The 17,667-nt window shown below is 44.6% G+C and overlaps 1 protein-coding gene and 1 long non-coding RNA gene across 7 annotated transcripts in view; one reads left to right on the forward strand and one right to left on the reverse strand.

Moving 5' to 3' along the window:
* The window catches only part of LOC135965607 (uncharacterized), a 62,117-nt gene extending 59,301 nt beyond the window's left edge, over positions 1 to 2,816 (forward strand). Inside the window, exon 3 of the long non-coding RNA XR_010578575.2 lies at positions 2,714 to 2,816. This is a non-coding gene — a long non-coding RNA (uncharacterized lncRNA). The remainder of the gene's footprint in view (positions 1 to 2,713) is intronic.
* Positions 1 to 17,667, reverse strand: part of SHLD1 (shieldin complex subunit 1) — a 111,881-nt gene that overhangs the window by 33,715 nt on the left and 60,499 nt on the right. Inside the window, exon 3 of one of the 6 annotated variants that reach the window (XM_015457819.4) lies at positions 11,378 to 11,754. The exons of the other annotated variants lie outside the window; for them this stretch is intronic. Coding sequence (XP_015313305.3) covers positions 11,735 to 11,754 — 20 coding nt within the window. The 3' untranslated portion in view covers positions 11,378 to 11,734. Of the gene's footprint in view, positions 1 to 11,377; positions 11,755 to 17,667 lie in introns of those variants that run through there. 6 annotated transcript variants of the gene reach the window in all.

Here is a 17,667-nt window from a genome sequence, read left to right on the forward strand (position 1 = left end):
GCTTTGCCCTTTTTTTTTTTTTTTTTGAGACGGAGTTTTGCTCTTGTTACCCAGGCTGGAGTGCAGAGGCACGATCTCGGCTCACTGCAACCTCCGCCTCCCGGGTTCAAGCGATTCTCCTGCCTCAGTCTCCCGAGTAGCTGGGATTACAGGCATGCGCCACCATGCCCAGCTAATTTTTTTGTATTTTTACTAGAGACGGGGTTGGTCATATTGGTCCATGTTGGTCAGGCTGGTCTAGAACTCCCAACCTTAGGTGATCTGCCCGCCTTGGCCTCCCAAAGTGCTGGGATTACAGGCGTGAGCAACCGCGCCTGGCCACATTGCTTTGTCTTCTATATTTTATATAGATGGAATCATGCAGTATGTACTCTTTGCTATCTGGTTTCTTTCACTCAACCTTATATGCATACAGTGGCAGTCTGTTCATTTTCAGTGATGAATAATATTCCATGATGTGAACACACCACCATTTATTTATCTGATGTTGGGTATGTACATAGTTTCTAGTTAGGGCCGTTATAATGAGTGTTGCTGTGACTATTTCAGTGCATGTCTCTCCATGAACATACGGATGCATCTGAGGTACTTACCTGGGAGTAGAACTGCTGGGTTGCAGGGTATATATATGTTCGCCTTTGAAGATACTGCAAATAGGTATAACAGCTTATCCGAGAACTGAGGGCCCAGTTCTGCTTTTGCCTGCTTTTTGTCCTAATGATGGGGTTCTATACCATATCTGCACCAAATCTGATCTTCTATCACCCAGATGGAAAGACCCCCAAACCATTCTATTGCATCTACCTTAAAAATATTATCTTCACAGATATTGTCGATTTTTTTTTTTCCTAAAGAAGAGGCTGTTAACCAGGAAGGGTAGAATAAATTATACTGTAGTTCAAGGCAAATTCTATTATAAAGGACAAGCTCCCTAGCAAAACACAACTTATAATTACATTTAACTTCAAAATAAATCAAATTATTCATACAAACCCAAGCACTCACTGGTAAATTAATGAAAAACATGAGAGTACTGAGCTTTTAATTGCTTTTATACAAACCTCCAAACTTAAATTTAGGTTATTAAGGCCGAAAAGAGGCAATTAATTTGCAACAAATGCATCTGCAAAAACCTGTTACGACATGGCTACAGAGTATATCTTCTCCAAGTTTATAAAGACCATCTGCCCAATTTTTTGCAGGTTTTCCTTTAGATAATCCTATTTAGACAGTCCCTCCAAACTAATTGCTTTTTTGCTTTTTGAGGGGAGAGGGAGATTAGTATCTTTTTCCAATATCTCCAGTATATAAGCTTCATAAGAGCTCTGTTATCTCAAATTCTGAGTTTAATTTCCTTTCCAGAACATATTTGTCAGAATATTAAACCTCAAATAAAAAGATTAGTGAGCAGTAGGTAGGGCTTAAATAAATTAAGGCTTGCAGGCTATGTTGCTACTTTCTGTTTCCAAAAGATAATCTTTTTCATGCTATTAAACATCATTTGTGACCTTTAAAAATAACTCCCTGAACTCATTAATTAATAATAAAATCTGGCCGGGCATGATGGCTCACACCTGTAATCCCAGCACTTTGGGAGGCCAAGGCGGGCAGACAGATTGAGCCCAGGAGTTGAGACCAGCCTGGGCAACATAGTGAGTCCCTGTCTCTACAAAAATAATTCAAAAAATGAGCCAGGCATGGTGGTGCATGCCTGTAGTCCCGGCAACTCGGGAGGCTGAGGTGGGAGAATCACCTGAGCCTGGGGATGTTGAGGCTGCAGTGAGCCAACATTGCACCGCTGCACTCCAGTCAGGGTAACAAAGCGAGACCCTGTCTCAAAATAATAATAATAATAATAGAATCTGGCTAGACTATCACATTAGTGAAATGATATAAAATGACATAAAATCATGCCAATTTTCAATTTTAAGACCTGATAATGCCTATTACACATTTTCAAAATTACTAAATCGATTTGAAATGGTACAAACTACAATCAAATATATTTTACTTGGCACCATCAATTTAAGAAACTGCAGATCAGCACAATAAGGACAGTGAAATGGGAAGCAAAATAATTGCAGAAAAAGAATAATTCCTCCAATATTACTATATTCCCTATGGTGACAGAAGGAAAAGGAAATTTGTTCTTCTTGGTGCAAGACCTACTTCCACACAAGTGGAAAGGCTGGCTGCTCTAATGATGGGGGAATGGGGTCCTCAAGAAATGACTCCTCCCAGCAGTAGGAAATGGTTTGAGAGGCATGGAAAGGAACGTCATAGGCCCTTCCATGGCACCTAGAGTCCCCACTCTACAGGCCTCTAAGGTTACGATATGTTATAACATATTATGACCGACATATTTATTCATTCAACAAACAGCTATGAAAGACCTATTACGTACTATACACTGTTCTAAGTTCTGGAGACTCTGTGATGACTAACACAGATATGGCCCCTGCCCTTATGGAGTTAAAGATCTAGAAGAGGAGGTAGAACCCAGGATAAATAATTATAGAGATAAATTCTAGTAAGTGACACAAAGGGTGTCCCCAGAGGAGACAACAGTGACTAAATCCAGATGTATGTTGGGGGAGGCATGTCAGGGAGTGACTTGGTTACACCACCTTTAACCAAGTAAATTATATTCATCGTATCCTTGCATCAGTCATTTCAATGCAACTAATTTTTTCAGCACTTGTTTTTATTTCAGCTACTTGGAGGTACCACAAAGGAATGCAGAGATGACCATGGTGTAGTTTCTGCCCACAAAGAGTGAATGCTCTGGTCTATAGAGGAAGCAGTCCACAAATAACTGGCAAGACCACGGCATGAAGTGCACCCTAGTGAAGTATGCACTGTAATGAAGTATGTGTCGAATCAGCCGTAAGGGAAGCTAACTGGAGGCAAGGAAAATCTGCAGAGAGCAAGGGGATTGGGCTGGATCCTAGGACTCTGTAGCATTTCTCCAGGCCTAGGAGGGAAGGGCACTCCTGGGAAAGGGAAGAGGCGTGAAAAGTCGAAAAGAAGTGCAAAGGTCATTGTGTATTTGGTGAGCAGGCTGCAGACTGGCAGAATGGCAGGGGAGGAGGGTGTGGGGACAGAGATGGGGGGCCTGCGGGTGAAGGCAGGTGGGCCAGACTGCAGGCGGCCATGACTCCAGGCTGAGTGGCGGCTGCAGACCAGGGGTGCCATAGGGAACTGTGCAGCGCTCTTCCACTTGACCTCCGGTCTACATCCGCTCTCCCGGTCTCCACCCTGCTCTGCCCTTGGGAGGTGGACTACGTGGACTACGCTGATGGCTGCCCTTTCCCTCTGGCTTCAGGTTGGGAGCCAAGAGGAAGCCTGGCAGGAGGTGGAAGGAGGGAGGAAGGCAAGGTTGGACTATTTACGTCCCTGGCTCCCTTCCTGGGCTGGCGGCATCCCTCCAGCAGGCCCACAGTTCCCGTCAGGCAGCCCCTCCACACAGCTGCTGCCAGCACACACTCTCATGGTGGCGGGCTCCAGGCTCTGTGCTTTCCCTGTGGGTGCCCACACCCGCTCACACCTTCGTACAGAAGCTCTTCATTAAGCTCTCTTCGCTTTCCCTGGTTGGACTGTTTTATCTCTTCTCTACCAGGACTTGAGCTGATACAGTCAGGCAGCAAGGAAATGGGGTGGGAGGGGGACTACTGAAGGCATTAGGGGCAAATGCAGAGAGGGAGGGTGTGGGAGAAGGAGGGGATTGGGGGATGGTAGGTGGTGATGTGGTGAAGCTGGGGATATGAGGGAGGGGCGATGACGGACTAGACACAGACCACAGCACTTATGTGAAACCTATGTGTGTCAGGCACTCTTCCCCAGGCTTTCACAGAACTCATTTAACCCATACAGATTCTGTATGAGACATCCTGTTTAACAGATGAGAAAACTGAGGCACAGAGAGGCCAAGTGACTTGGTCAACATCCCAAACTAGTAAGTGATGAAGCTCAGATTGAAACCGAGGCGAGTCCGGTACCAGAGTCATATTCTCAACTACTGCACTGAACTGACTACTCTGCTTGAGGTCAAGGAGGAGGAGGACTTCAGAGCTGGGGATGTTGGGGGAAGCAAGGGACTGTGATGGCAACTCCCAGGAGAGCCATCTGTGTGGACCGTCAAAAGAAAGCCACCTGGAGAAGATCTTGCTATCCTATACAAACTGCCCCAATGACAAGGCATAATCTTTTTCTTTTTTTTTGACAGTGCATAATTTTGTACAGGTATCAGAATGGCAGTAATCCTCAACAATTTGGATCCTTGTATTCAAATACATTACAATTAGCTCTGCTATAATAACTATGTTCCTAAGAACCTCACATTTATTTAACAAATCATATAAATAGCTATTTCAATATGGGAAAAGGAGGGCTGTGGCTACAGAGTTGATAAAACTAGATAATTTTTTCCTACAGGAGCTTGAACAACAAACAACTTAATTATATTTGTTACCATCGGCAAATAATAAACGGCTTGATCAGACCAACAAAAGAGAACTAAAAGCAAAACCTGAACAGCACAGAAAAACAACCTGCAGTCACATTCACACCCACTGATGGTAGAGAACAGTGCTTGACGCCAGCTGGCCTCCCACCACTCATACAGTACCTCAGTGTGGCCCTGCACCCATGCGCAGCCCTTCCTTCCCGTGCGCCCAGGGACTCTCTGATGGCACTCACATCCCCACCCTGAGTGGTCCAGAAAATCCAAGCCCCACTCCTCATGTAGTCAGTTGCATAATACTCAGTTCTGAGAATGAAAACTTACACTGTCAGGAAAATATTGATCCATATCGTTTAAGGTCTCTTGCAGCAGATAAGATCATAAAAACAACCATGCTCTGGAAAATAAGGAGTGGTTTATACATGTAACCATAGCACAGCACACTCTGTTACTCTTTTCTTTTAGAGACAGGGTCCTGTTCTGTCACCCAGGCAGGAGCGCAATGGCACAGTCATAGCTCACTACAGCCTTGATCTCCTGGGCTTAAGCCCAGCCTCCCGCCTTGGCCTCCCAAAGCATTGGGTTTACAGGCATGAGCCACCGTGCCGGCCTTGTTATTTTAAGTAGGATATCACCATCTTAACTCAGGTTGTCTTACAGCCACATGCCAGCATGCCTATTAATGTCAGAAACTTCCACAGCAATCGCTTTCCTCTCTTTATGGAAAAAGACAGGAAGGGAAAATGCTCCCTAGTCAGACCTACGTATTTTTCATTTGCACTGCGGGCTGTTAAATGTGCTAGCTTAACCAAGACTGTAATGAGGACTCCATTAACCAGCTCTTAGAAACGTGGTCAGCTAGGAGCCTGCAGCTACCCAGTGGGCGTTCAATAACAGCTACCTACTGTATTGACTGGCCTCGACCTGATTCTGCTGTTTCTAAATAACCTCATGCTGGGTCCCACATATGTAAAGACAGGATGAGACAGAATGGTCCATTTCTGCAGCTGTTCACTCCACGGCAAAGGCAGGTTGCCGCGATTATATGTATGCTCATTTTTTACGTGCAAGAGGCAGTCGGCTGACGACACTTGTTAATCAATGATGTTCCATACCTTCAAAGTCATGGGAGCCAACAAAGGCTGACCCTATTTTGAATTATTGATTCTTTCAGGTTCCAACTGCTAATAAAGGAGTACACCTTCTCTTTGGGGTATAACAGGAGGGATTCAGTAAAGTAGTTTGGAAAGGACATGGTTTAGCTAAGCTATCCTGTGGTTTTGAAAAGGAAGCTTCTAGTGACCATAGCAGTCAAAGTACGTACAGAAGTCACAAGAATTCATCCACAACTTTAGATCTGAAAAACAATCTAAATGTTAGGATTTGGAAAAAGCAGTATGAATTTTAGGATCTTTGAATAAAACTGGGAAGACACAAACTTCAACCCACGTTGTAGAAAATTGGTTATTTTATCATAAAATTGTTCCTCGGGTACATTTTTTTTCCTTAAAAATGTAACCTTCATCACCTAAAGTTGAGGTTGGGAACCAGCTTTGTCTCAAAAAACAAACAAACAAACAACAACCACAAAAAACATAGCTCTTCAATGATCATAGAAGAGAAATAATAGTTAATTATTCATCATTTTGCACAAATTTCCTGAGCAGCTACTGTGTGCCAGGTTTATTCTAGATGCTGGAGATACAGGAGTGAACAAGAGAGGTAAGTTACTTGCTCTGTGGAGCTTATATTCCAGTGGTGAAACAGACAATAAACAAATAAATAAGGAATTTAACCACAGGCAGTGATAAATGCCATAATGAAAGATAAAATAGAGGAAGGGGATAGAGAGTGAGATGAATGGAGACCCAGGTTGGATGGGGAGGGCAAGAAGCTTTCTTGGAAGTCACATCTGAGCAGAGATCTGAAAGAAGTGAGGGAACAGGTCATGCTGTAGTGGAAGAACATTCCAGACTAAGGGACCAGCAAGTGCAAAATCCCGGAGGTGGGAGTAAGCTTGTATGTAAGGGCCAGAAGGAAGGCCAGTGTGGCTGGGAAGAGGTGGGAGGAGCGGTCATAGCTAGGCAGGGAGGAGCCAGATCCCGTGGGACCCAGAGAGCTGATGGAGCAGCTTTGATTATGTCCTAAGTGCACTGAAAGATTTTAAGCAGGTGGAAGTGACATTCTAGTGCTGCTGCTGGAAAGGAGACCAAGGAGGGCAAGCATGGGACTGGAGCCCAGGTACAAGGCTACTGCAGGAGTTGCGGAAGACGGTGGCTGGGGTTTGGGTGGAGTGGAGGAGGTGGTGAGACATTACTCTATTTGGAACACATTCTGGAGGTGGCCTATGGGGACAGATGCAGGCGGTGGAGCAAGCTTGCCCATGCAGCCCAGGATGGCTTTGAATGCAGCCCAACACAAATGTGTAAACTTTCTTAGAACATTATGAGATTTTTGGCTGGGCGCGGTGGCTCTTGCCCGTAATCCCAACAGTTTGGGAGGCTGAGTTGGGCAGATCACTTGAGGAGAGGAGTTCGAGACCAGCCTGGCCAACATGGTGAAACCCTGTCTCTACTAAAAATACAAAAATTAACTGGGTGTGGTGGTGGGCGCCTGTAATCCCAGCTACTAGGGAGGATGAGGCAGGAGAATCGCTTGAACCCGGGAAGCAGAGGTTGCAGTGAGTCAAGATCTGGCCACTGCACTCCAGCCTGAGTGGCAGAGTGAGACTCTGTCTCAAAAAAAAAAAAAAAAAATAATAATAATAATAATAATCATTGAGATTTTTTTGTGATTTTTTTTTTTTTTTTTTTTTTTTTTTTTTTTTTAGCTTACCAGCTGTCATCAGTGTTAGTGTATTCTATGTGTGGCCCAAGACAATTCTTCTTCCAATGTGGGCCATGGAAGCCAAAAGGACTGGACACCTCTGTGGTAGAGCGATGAGAAAGTTGTTTCGATTTCCACAGTAAAATAAGAAGCAGGAAGCCGGGTTATGAGCTCATAGGCTCAGGCTCTATGAGTTTAGAAAAGACAGAAACAACTGGCTCCTTCTAGACCCAGACAACAATGAACCCAGACTGGACGAGTGGGGGCGCTGGAGTCCACCGGCAGCCCAGCTCCCAGCGTGAGGCCTGCCACGCCCGTTTTTACAGAGAGTTGGGAGAAACTCTAGTTGGGAGAAACCTAGCACCAGAAGGACGCAAAACAAGGCAATCTCCCAAGAATCAGGACCAGGCAGAAAAATCTACTTACCTTTTCACAACACTTAAAAAACTAAAAATCCTAATCCCTTTGCTCTCAATTTACCGAGTAAATGCTTCCTACTCAATGAAAAAAATACTAATGTCCCAAAAGGAAAAATAGGCTAAGCATATTTATGGAGAACTCACAGGTAAAGAAATGTGAATAGCCAATACATATTTAAAAAAAAGTACTGCAGCTGGGCATGGTGGCTCATACGTGTAATCCCAGCACTTTGGGAGGTTGAGGCGGGAGGATCACTTGAGCCTAGAAGTTTGAGCCCAGCCCGGGCAACATAGCGAGGCCTCGTCTCTACAAAAAATACAAAAACTAGCCAGATGTGGTTGTGCGTGCCTGTAGTCCCAGCTACTTGGATGGCTGAGAATCACTTGAGCCTGAGAGACAGAGGTTGCAGTGAGCCAAGATCATGCCACTGCACTCCAGCCTGGGCAACACAGTGAGACTCTGTCTCAAAAAAAAGAAAAAAAAGTGCAGCATTTCATCCAGAGAGACACAAGGTAGAATGGCTGTTGCCAGGGGCTGGGGGATGGGGAATGGAGAATTAGTATTTAATGGGTACAAACAGAGTTTTAGTCTGAGAAGGTGCAAAAGTTCTGGAGATGGATTATGGTGATGGCTACACAGCAACATGAACGTACTTAACACCACTGAACTGTATAGGTAAAATGGTTAATATAGTCAATTTTATGCAATGTATATTTTACCACAAATTTTTTAAATATTGCATTTCATTGGCAAAGAAATGCAAATTAAAACAATGAGGCTGGTTCAAAGATAATGACTTATCTCAACTGATTGTTCATAGCTACAGATCGAACTCCTTGTTCGACGCTTTCCTCCTTTCTCACTACTGCACTTGATTAGTCTAAAAAAAGTATAAAAGAAAATTTTAAAAATAATAAAATGAGATGACACTTTATTCATACTGTATCCTCAATGAGGGCACACAGTGGACATCCATATCTGTGGAATGAGTGCATGTTACTCAGGGTGTGGGGAGATGAGCCCCCGCCCAGCCCGCTGAGTGGAGGCTAAGCCGGTGTCATCTTCCCAGAACCATAAGACTCAAATACTTTGACTCTATAATTAACTGTCAAGAGTCTATGTTAGGCTGGCTACGGTGGCTCATTCCTGTAATCCCAGCACTTTGGGAGGCTGAGGCGGGTGGATCACCTAAGGTCAGGAGTTTGAGACCAGCCTGGTCAACATGGTGAAACCCTGTCTCTACCAAAAATACAAAAATTAGCCAGGTGTGGTGGCGGGCGCCTGTAATCCCAGCTACTAGGAAGGCTAAGGCAGGAGAATCGCTTAAACCTGGGAGGCAGAGGTTACAGTGAGCCGAGGTCGCGCCATTGTATTCCAGCCTGGGTGACAACAGCAAAACTCCATCTCAAAAAACAACAAAAAAAAGTCTGAGCACAGACCAGGCACTATGACTCATGCCTTTGGGAAGCCAAGTCAGGTGGATCACTTGAGGTCAGGAGTTTGAGACCACCATGGCAATACCCCAAAATCCTGTCTCTACAAAAAAATACAAAAGGGACTGAAGGCAGAGGGGTGGAGGGAAGAGGCCTGAGGCCTGAGGCCAGTAAGAAGTGCCTTGAAGAGCCAGCACAGGAGGATGAGAAAGAGCAGCCAGCGAGGGCAGGAGGAGAAGCTGAGGGAGGGGTCCCAGGAGCCAAAGGAAGAACAGGTGTCTGGGAAGGGAGGGATCAACGGTATAAAACACTGCTGCTTGGTCAAATACAAAGGACTGGGAAGTGACCACTGGATTTGGAAAGACAAAAGACACCACAGTTCCATAACAATAGCAGTGGTGGAGTATATATGGGGGTGGGGGGGTGGGGGAGGAAAAGCAAAAGCGTGACTGGAGTGGGTTGGAGATAAATCGGGAAGGGAAGAGGTGGAGAGAGTGAGTATAGACAAATAAGACACATCTTTCACCGCCTTCTGCTATAAAAAGGAACAGAGAAACAGGGCAGGATCTAAAGAGGAATCTGGGGTCATGGATTTTTTTTTTTAAGATGGGAAATATTACATCATCTTTGTATGTGGCCAAGAATGAGCCAGTCAAGAGAGAAAGATCAATAATGCAGGAGTGAGGGGTTAATGGTGGGTGTGATGTCCATGACTAGGAGAGAGGAGATGAAGATTAAGTGGAGAGGCTGGCCTTAAGCAGGGCATAAACAATTCACCCACTCTAACAGTCCTCTTGGTGGCTGCTCCCTGCTTCTCAGGTACGATAAGGAACCACACAATTTGTCTCACTGCTGGGACTTAGGGACACACACACACACACACACTCACACACATGCACACACAAAGCAAGATAGCTCTGAGCACTCACTTTATTCGTTTATTTATTTTTAATTAATTATTATTATTTTTCTTTTGAGATGGAGTCTCACTCTGTCACCCAGGCTGGAGTGTAATGGTGCGATCTTGGTTCACTGCAACCTTGCCTCCCAGGTTCAAGTGATTCTCCTGCCTCAGCCTCCCGAGTAGCTGGCACTACAGGCACCCGCCACCGCGCCCGGCTAATTTTTTGTATTTTTAGTAGAGATGGGGTTTCACCATGTTGGCCGGGCTGGTGTCAAACTCCTGACCTCAGGTGATCTGCCAGCCTTGGGCTCCCCAAGTGCTGAGATTACAGGCATGAGCCACCGTGCCTGGCCCTAAGCACTTACTTTAAATCTCTCAAGAAAATGACAACTGAACCAGTAAATGTTAGTTCACCTGAGTCAACACAAAGAACTTTTAGTTAACGAACTTTGCCTGGCCAATTGCCCATGAGGTAGCCAGCATCCAGGATGGCTGCCCACCTCCTGGCACTCACACCCTTGGGTGGCCCCTTGCATGTGGTCCCAGGGTTGGTCGGTGTGACTGTCGAATGCAGCAGAGGTGATGGCCCATCATGTCTGAGATCAGATCATGAAACACCCCAGGGCTTCTGTTTGGCTGTCTCCCTCTCCCACGACTCACTGTGGGGAAGTTGACTGCCACAGTTCAAGGACACTCAGCAGCCTTGGGAGACCCCCATGTGGAGAACAACTGAAGACTCCAGCCAAGCGTCCGGCGGCAGTCTTCTCCGAAGAATAAGACTTGGTGGCCACCTCATAACAGACCCTGAGCCAGAACTACCCTATTAAGCCCCTCCTGGATTTCTGACCCTCAGAAACTCTGAGACGATCGATGTTTGTTGTTTCAAGCCATTGAGTTTTCCAGAAATTTGTTATTACTCCCAGCTGATAACTAAACTCCCTATCCCTCAATATTCAGTATACGATAATGAAGTTTTTTGTTTTGTTTTGAGACAGAGTCATGCTCTGTCACCCAGGCTGGAGTACAGTGGTGCGATCTCGGCTCACTGCAACCTCCGCCTCCTGGTTCAAGTGATTCTCCTGCCTCAACCTCACGAGTAGTTGGGATTATAGGCGCACACCACCCCGCCCGGCTGATTTTTGTTTTTAGTAGAGACAGGGTTTCACCATGTTGGCCAGGCTGGTCTCGAACTCCTGACCTCAGGTGATCTGCCCACCTCAGCCTCCCAAAGTGCTGGGATTATAGGCATGAGCCACCACACCCAGCCTTAATAAGTTTTAACAAACTATATTTTATAGGCTAAAAAAATGTTGGTCACAGACTTCCAGGCAATTTTTCAAGTCTGTGTTTAATATATTTATCACGGATGGATCTGTAAAGTTTTATTTTCTCAGTTGATTAAGTACAGATATTAAAAGATTTTCCATGGGACTAGAAGGTGCCGCCCTAACATGCAATACTTAAGTAAACCGTGGATATCAAAGAAGGACGGGGAAGCTCTTTATTTTATGAGACTTTAGGGGAACTGCCTTCCCAGCAGGCTCTTCCTGAGCAGTCTGCTGGAAATTCTTTGTGTAGCTCTAAGACAGTCCAGATCTAGGACAATATGTCAGGTTTTTAGGTAACAGCCTGATTGGCTTTGTCATTCCTGGTGTCTTTCTTCAGAACACTGTAAATCAAAGGCCCAAGCTAAAGCTTGTACATCAAACCTAGAGACGAAAAGGAGAAAAGATCAAAGGAGACATAAATAAAACTTTTCCCTGCGAGACAGTATGGCAGCGGGCTAAGCCATCATTTAATATCAGTCTGAAATAACATTTTCCCTTCTTTACTTTGTGAACTTTGCCTGGTCTTTCACAACTATCCTTTTTTAAACCTTCTCATGTCAAATAACTCTGAGTTTGCCTGGTGAAAATGTCACTGTGGAAGAATTTCTTTTAACCTGAACCTCTTGGAGGCTGGTTTCTTGGGTGTTCTATCACTGGGTGGTGAACTTCAAGAGGGCAGACACTGCCTTTAATTCACACTTCATCCCCAGGGGCTAGCACAGTGCCTAGCACATAGCAGCTGCCCATTGAATTTTTGCTAAATAAATGCACTGCATTTGCTTTCCGTCTCTGAAGGTCTACCAGTCAGTCAATCAAAGAGTATCTGTTGAGTGTTGATTAGTGTAGCATGGTGCTAGGAGCCATCAGGAACATGAAGCTGAATGTGACATATATTTGAAGCACTTAAAAAGACTGGCTGGGCGTGGTGGCTCACGTCTGTAATCCCAGCACTTTGGGAGGCCGAGGTGGGCGGATCACCTGAGGTCAGGAGACAAGCCTGGACGACCAACATGGTGAAACCTTGTCTCTACTAAGAACAGAAAAATCAGCCAGGCATGGTGGCTGTAATCCCAGCTCCTGGGGAGGCTGAGGTGGGAGAATCACTTGAACCCGGGAGGTGGAGGTTGCAGTGAGCTGAGATCGCACCACTGCACGCCAGCCTTCCTGGGCGACAGAGCAATACTCCTTCTCAAAAAAATAAAGAAAGAAAAGAAAAAAAGACTGTCAAGTCCTCATTATGTATCCACCAGAACTCAGTAACTTTTTAGGCATCAACACAAAGGTGTGGCTGCCTTAGCAAGTTATATGATGATTTCATTGTTGTTGTTTTTAAGAGACGGGGTCTCACTCTGTCACTCGGGCTAGAGTGCAGTTGCACCATCATGACCCACACTGCAGCCTTGGCTTCCTGGGCTCAAGCGCTCCTCCTGCCTCAACCTCCTGAGTAGCTAGGACTAAAGGTGTACTCCACCATGCCTGATTTTTTTTTTTTAAATTTTTTGTAGAAACAGGGTCTTGCTGTGTTGTCCAGGCTGGTCTTGAACTCCTGGCCTCAAAGGATCCTCCTGCCTCAGCCTCCCAAAGTGTTGGGATTACAGATGTGAACCACCATGACTGGCCTACTTGACATTTTAATATGACAATAGCCAACATGACAATAGTAGATATTGTTCCTGCAGTGCATGAAACCAGTAAGCATTCACTGAGTACTTCCTATATGTGATGAAAGTGAAGCAATTACAAAGGCAAACATTACAGTTAATAAGCAAAGTTTGGAATCAGAAATAACAGATAAGGGTAAGAGTGTGGCCACAGCAGATCAATCTGGTTCAACCTTCATGTCACAAAGTTGTGAGTTGTTTTTCAGTTGCCACGGACTCACAGGTCTCATAACCTGAGCAAGCCCAGAAGAACCAAGCGTGCAACCATGCTTAGTTCCACTAGGGGGAACCTAAGTACTCAGACTGAGGAGTGGGACTGAATTAAGAAGTGGACATTGGCCAGGTGTGGTGGCTCACACCTGTAATCCTAGCACTTTGGGAGGCCGAGGGGGCAGATCACTTGAGGTCAGGGGTTCAAGACCAGCCTGGCCAACATGGAGAAACCTGTTTCTACTAAAAACACAAAAGTTAGCTGGGTGTAATGGCACACACCTGTAGCCCCAGCTACTTGGGAGGCTGAGACCCGAGAATCGCTTGAACCCAGGAGGCAGACATTGCAGTGAGCTGAGATCACAACACTGCACTCCAGCCTAGACGATGGAGGAAGACTCCATCTCAAAAAAACAAAACAAAACAAAACAAAAAAGAAGTGGACACTGCATGGCAGGATCCAGGATCCAGTCAGATTGAGCCCTGGAGTCACCCCATGGCGGAATCCAGTCAGATCATGACCCCCAACATCATCACCTTATTACAAGATCCAATCAATCACCTCATTCCAAGATCAATCCAGTCACTTCATTCACACCTCATTACCCTATGCTTATAAACCCCAACCCAGGCCCCCATTTGGGGAGACAAATTTGAGCATTTCCTCCTATCTCCTTGCAAGGACCAAGAGTTCCTGGATCATACGACCTACCTACCAACCAACCCAGCATGTGATTCCAAGCCTCTTATTTCTTGGCAACTCTGCATTATCTAACCTATAAAATGGGGACAGGATCCCTGCCTTTACTTACTACAGAAAAATGTTAGAAGACAAATCTAAGTAAACAGACTCTGGCAATGGCAAAGTTAACTATACCAAATTTGCCCTTCTGCTATAAATGGCTAGAAAACTGGACAAAATGGCCAGGTGCAGTGGCTCATGCCTGTAATCCCAGCACTTTGGGAGGCTGTGATGGGCGGACCACTTGAGGTCAGGTGTTCTAGAGCAGCCTGGCCAACATGGTGAAACCCCATCTCTACTAAAAATACAAAAATGAGCCAGGCATGGTGGCGGGTGCCTGTAATCCCAGCTACTTGGGAGGCTGAGGCAGGAGAATCGCTTGAACCTGGGAGGCAGAGGTTGCAGTGAACTGAGATAGCTCTACTGCACTCCAACAGAGCAAGGTTGTGTCTCAAAAAAAAAAAAAAAAAAAAAAAAAAAAAAAGAAAAGAAAAGAAAAGAAAAGAAAACTGGATAAAAAACAACTGCTTTCAGATCCTGGTCACAGTTAGTATAGGACTTTGATCACTGAGAGAAGGGACTCAAGATGTGCCTACAATTGCCCCCAGTGTTCTGCTGGAGGCACTTTCTAGACCACAGTGCAGGGAAGGGGAATCCAAACAGAGCACAGCAATCTCACTGCCTCACAGCAGTTTCCTCAGCAAAGAGACAGAGATCAGAGTTTCAGGTGCCTGGAATTTGTGAAGCAGGGTCCTGGAGATGAGGGAGCTAAACAGAGAAGGAGCTCCAGAAATCAGCATAGGGATTCTTTTGAGTCTTTCACAGTGAACACTAAGTCATAATGCCAGGCACAGCCAGGGGAGCTGTGAGCTGAACAACTTCCAGAACTCACAGAGGGCTGGGAGACATGCATGTTCTGACAGCCAGAGTGAGATGACTGTTGAATGCCTGGGATATTCAGTACAGACCCAGAAAAGTTAAACCTTGGTAGCAAGCTAAACTAGCTATAGAGTACAGGCTATTCAAAAAATCTCCCTAGTGAGTTTAGGCTGGATGCAGTGGCGCATGCCTGTAATCCCAACAATTTGGGAGGCCAAGGTGGGAGGATCACTTGAGCCCAGAAGTTTGAGACCAGCCTGGGCAACATAGTGAGACCTCGTCTCTAACATTTAAAAAAAAAAAATTAGAGAGAGAGAGAGAGAGAGAGAGAGAGGAAAATATCCCCAGTGAGCTTAAAACAAGTCTTGAAAGGATCAAGTTGATCAGCGAGTAATTTAACTGCCTGCCACAACAAACTTTGATGCTTTTTATAAAAAGGCAGCAAAATACAGATACTGATACAAAATACAGATACAAAAACAAATACTCTACAATGTAATATCCCTAAGTCCAGCATCTCATAATTAGTAGACATGGGAAGAAGCAGGAAAATGTTGTCTATAATCAGGAGAAAAATAGTCAACAGAAACAGATCTTGAAATGATAAAGATGATGGAATTAACGAACAAGGACATGAAAGCAGCTAATGTTATAAATATCCTCAAGGTTTTATTTTTATTTTATTTATTTATTTTTTGACATAGGGTCTCACTTTGTCACCCAGGCTGGAGTGCAGTGGCACAATCTTGGCTCACTGTAGCCTTGATCGCCTGGGCTCCAGTGATCCTCTTGCCTTAGCCCCCAAAATAGCTGGGGCTATAGGCATGCACCACCATGCCCAGCTATTTATTGGTATTTTTTGTAGAGACAGGGTTGCCATGTTGCCCAGGCTGGTCTCAAACTCCTGAGCTCAAGTGAACCACCCACCTTGGCCTCTGAAAGTGCTGAGATTACAGGTGTGAGCCACTGCACCCAGCCTGTCCTCAGGGTTTTAAAGGAAAACATAAATATAATGTATGACAAATAGGAATATCTGTGATAGTTTTTAAACTGGTCCTTTTATACTGTCAGGCATTTTAATAATAATATTAGTTCTTGAGTAGAATGCAGTATCACAGAAAAAATATGAACCAGAACCAAATCAGGAGAACAACTTCCAGTTCTCGTTCTGCCACTATTTTACTATGGTCCTCAGATTTTCACTTGCATTTTCCAAAGTTCAGTTTCCTCATCTGTGAAATGTAGATATTGACCTCAACAATTTTCCTCTTTTAAGACTCACACTGCCCCTTGTTTACCCACAAACAGTGAATCTCTCATGCACCAGAATTTATTCATTCAGCCTTTCGGTAGAAAGCAACCTTTTATTTTTCAAATTATTGTTGGCAAACCCTGAATATGCACAGTAGAACTTTACTATTTCTGAAGGGCAGTCTTCAGTGACTCTTGATTCTCTCTGTCCTGGCAATCTTTACTTAAAATAAAAATTAAAAAAAAACTGTCATTCAAGGAAAATGTGTCTTTTTGGAACTACATTTATAATAAAACCACAAAATAATTTAAAAAAAATATAGAGTTGAAATTCTAAAATATTTATATTTGCAGTTAATTTTATGACCAACAACTCATGGGCTGTGTATTCTACCAGTTTATGCCATTTCTTTTTCTTTCTTTTTTTTTTTTTTTTTTTTTCATTTTTTGAGGCAGAGTCTCATTCTATCACCCAGACTGGAGTGCAGTGGTACGATCTCAGCTCACTGCAACCTCGGCCTCCCACGTTCAAGTGATTCTCATGCCTCAGCCTCCAGAGTAGCTGGAATTACAGGCACACACCACCACACCTGGAAACTGTTTGTATTTTCTGTAGAGACAGGATTTGGCCACGTTGGCCAGGCTGCTTTCAAACTCCTGGCCTCAAGCAATCGGCCCATCATGGCTTCCCAAAGTGCTGGGATTATAGGCATGAGCCACTACACCCAAACCTCATTTCTTTTATATAAAAACAAATTCCTAAGTACGAGAATTCCTAAGACAAGGGGCTATAGGATCCAATAAAGTGGGATAATACTGAGAAGAGACTTTCAGTGGTTGTGGGGTACCTTATGAAGATAGATCATGGGTTAGCAAACTTTTTCTGTACAGGGCCACATAGTAAATACTTTAGACTTTGTGGACCTTCAATGTCCAGTTACATCTTCTTCTTTTTAAAAATAATCATTTTAAAATGTGAAAGCCATTATTAACTTGCAGGGTGTACAAAAACCGGCACAGGGTCAGAATTGGTCCACAAGCCAGAGGCTGCTGACTCCTGCTCTATGGTCTTACTTACACATCATTGGCCTCCACTTCACACTTCACTGAATTAGAATCTGTATTTGAATAGGATCCCTGGGTGGTTAATAGTCACATTACATTTTGAGAAGCACTGCTCTAAGGCAGTGGTTTTTCAGCATGGCTGCATATTAGAAGCACTTGAGCTTTTACAAAATCCTAATTCCCAGGCTGCCCTCTATACCAATTAAATCAGAGCTTCTGAAGATAAGTCCTGGGCATCAAGATCATTAAAGCTTGCAGGTGATGCCGATGTGCAGCCAAGGTTGAGCACAGTGGTTCAAGGGGCTCATTTAATGCAGTCCAACAAGCTCATCTGCTAAGGAGAGAAAGCAGCCCAATTCCCCACCAGGGCCGCTCTCTCTCAGGCATGAATGTCTCCTGGAACCACAGCAACCCCCAAGGAACATAAGTGATGAAAAAGAACACTGGATCAAATTCTGGATGTTTCCTTCCAATCCTCTGGTGGTG

The sequence above is a fragment of the Macaca fascicularis genome, chromosome 10, assembly GCF_037993035.2.
Source record: "Macaca fascicularis isolate 582-1 chromosome 10, T2T-MFA8v1.1".
In the NCBI taxonomy this organism is placed as follows: Eukaryota; Metazoa; Chordata; class Mammalia; order Primates; family Cercopithecidae; genus Macaca; species Macaca fascicularis.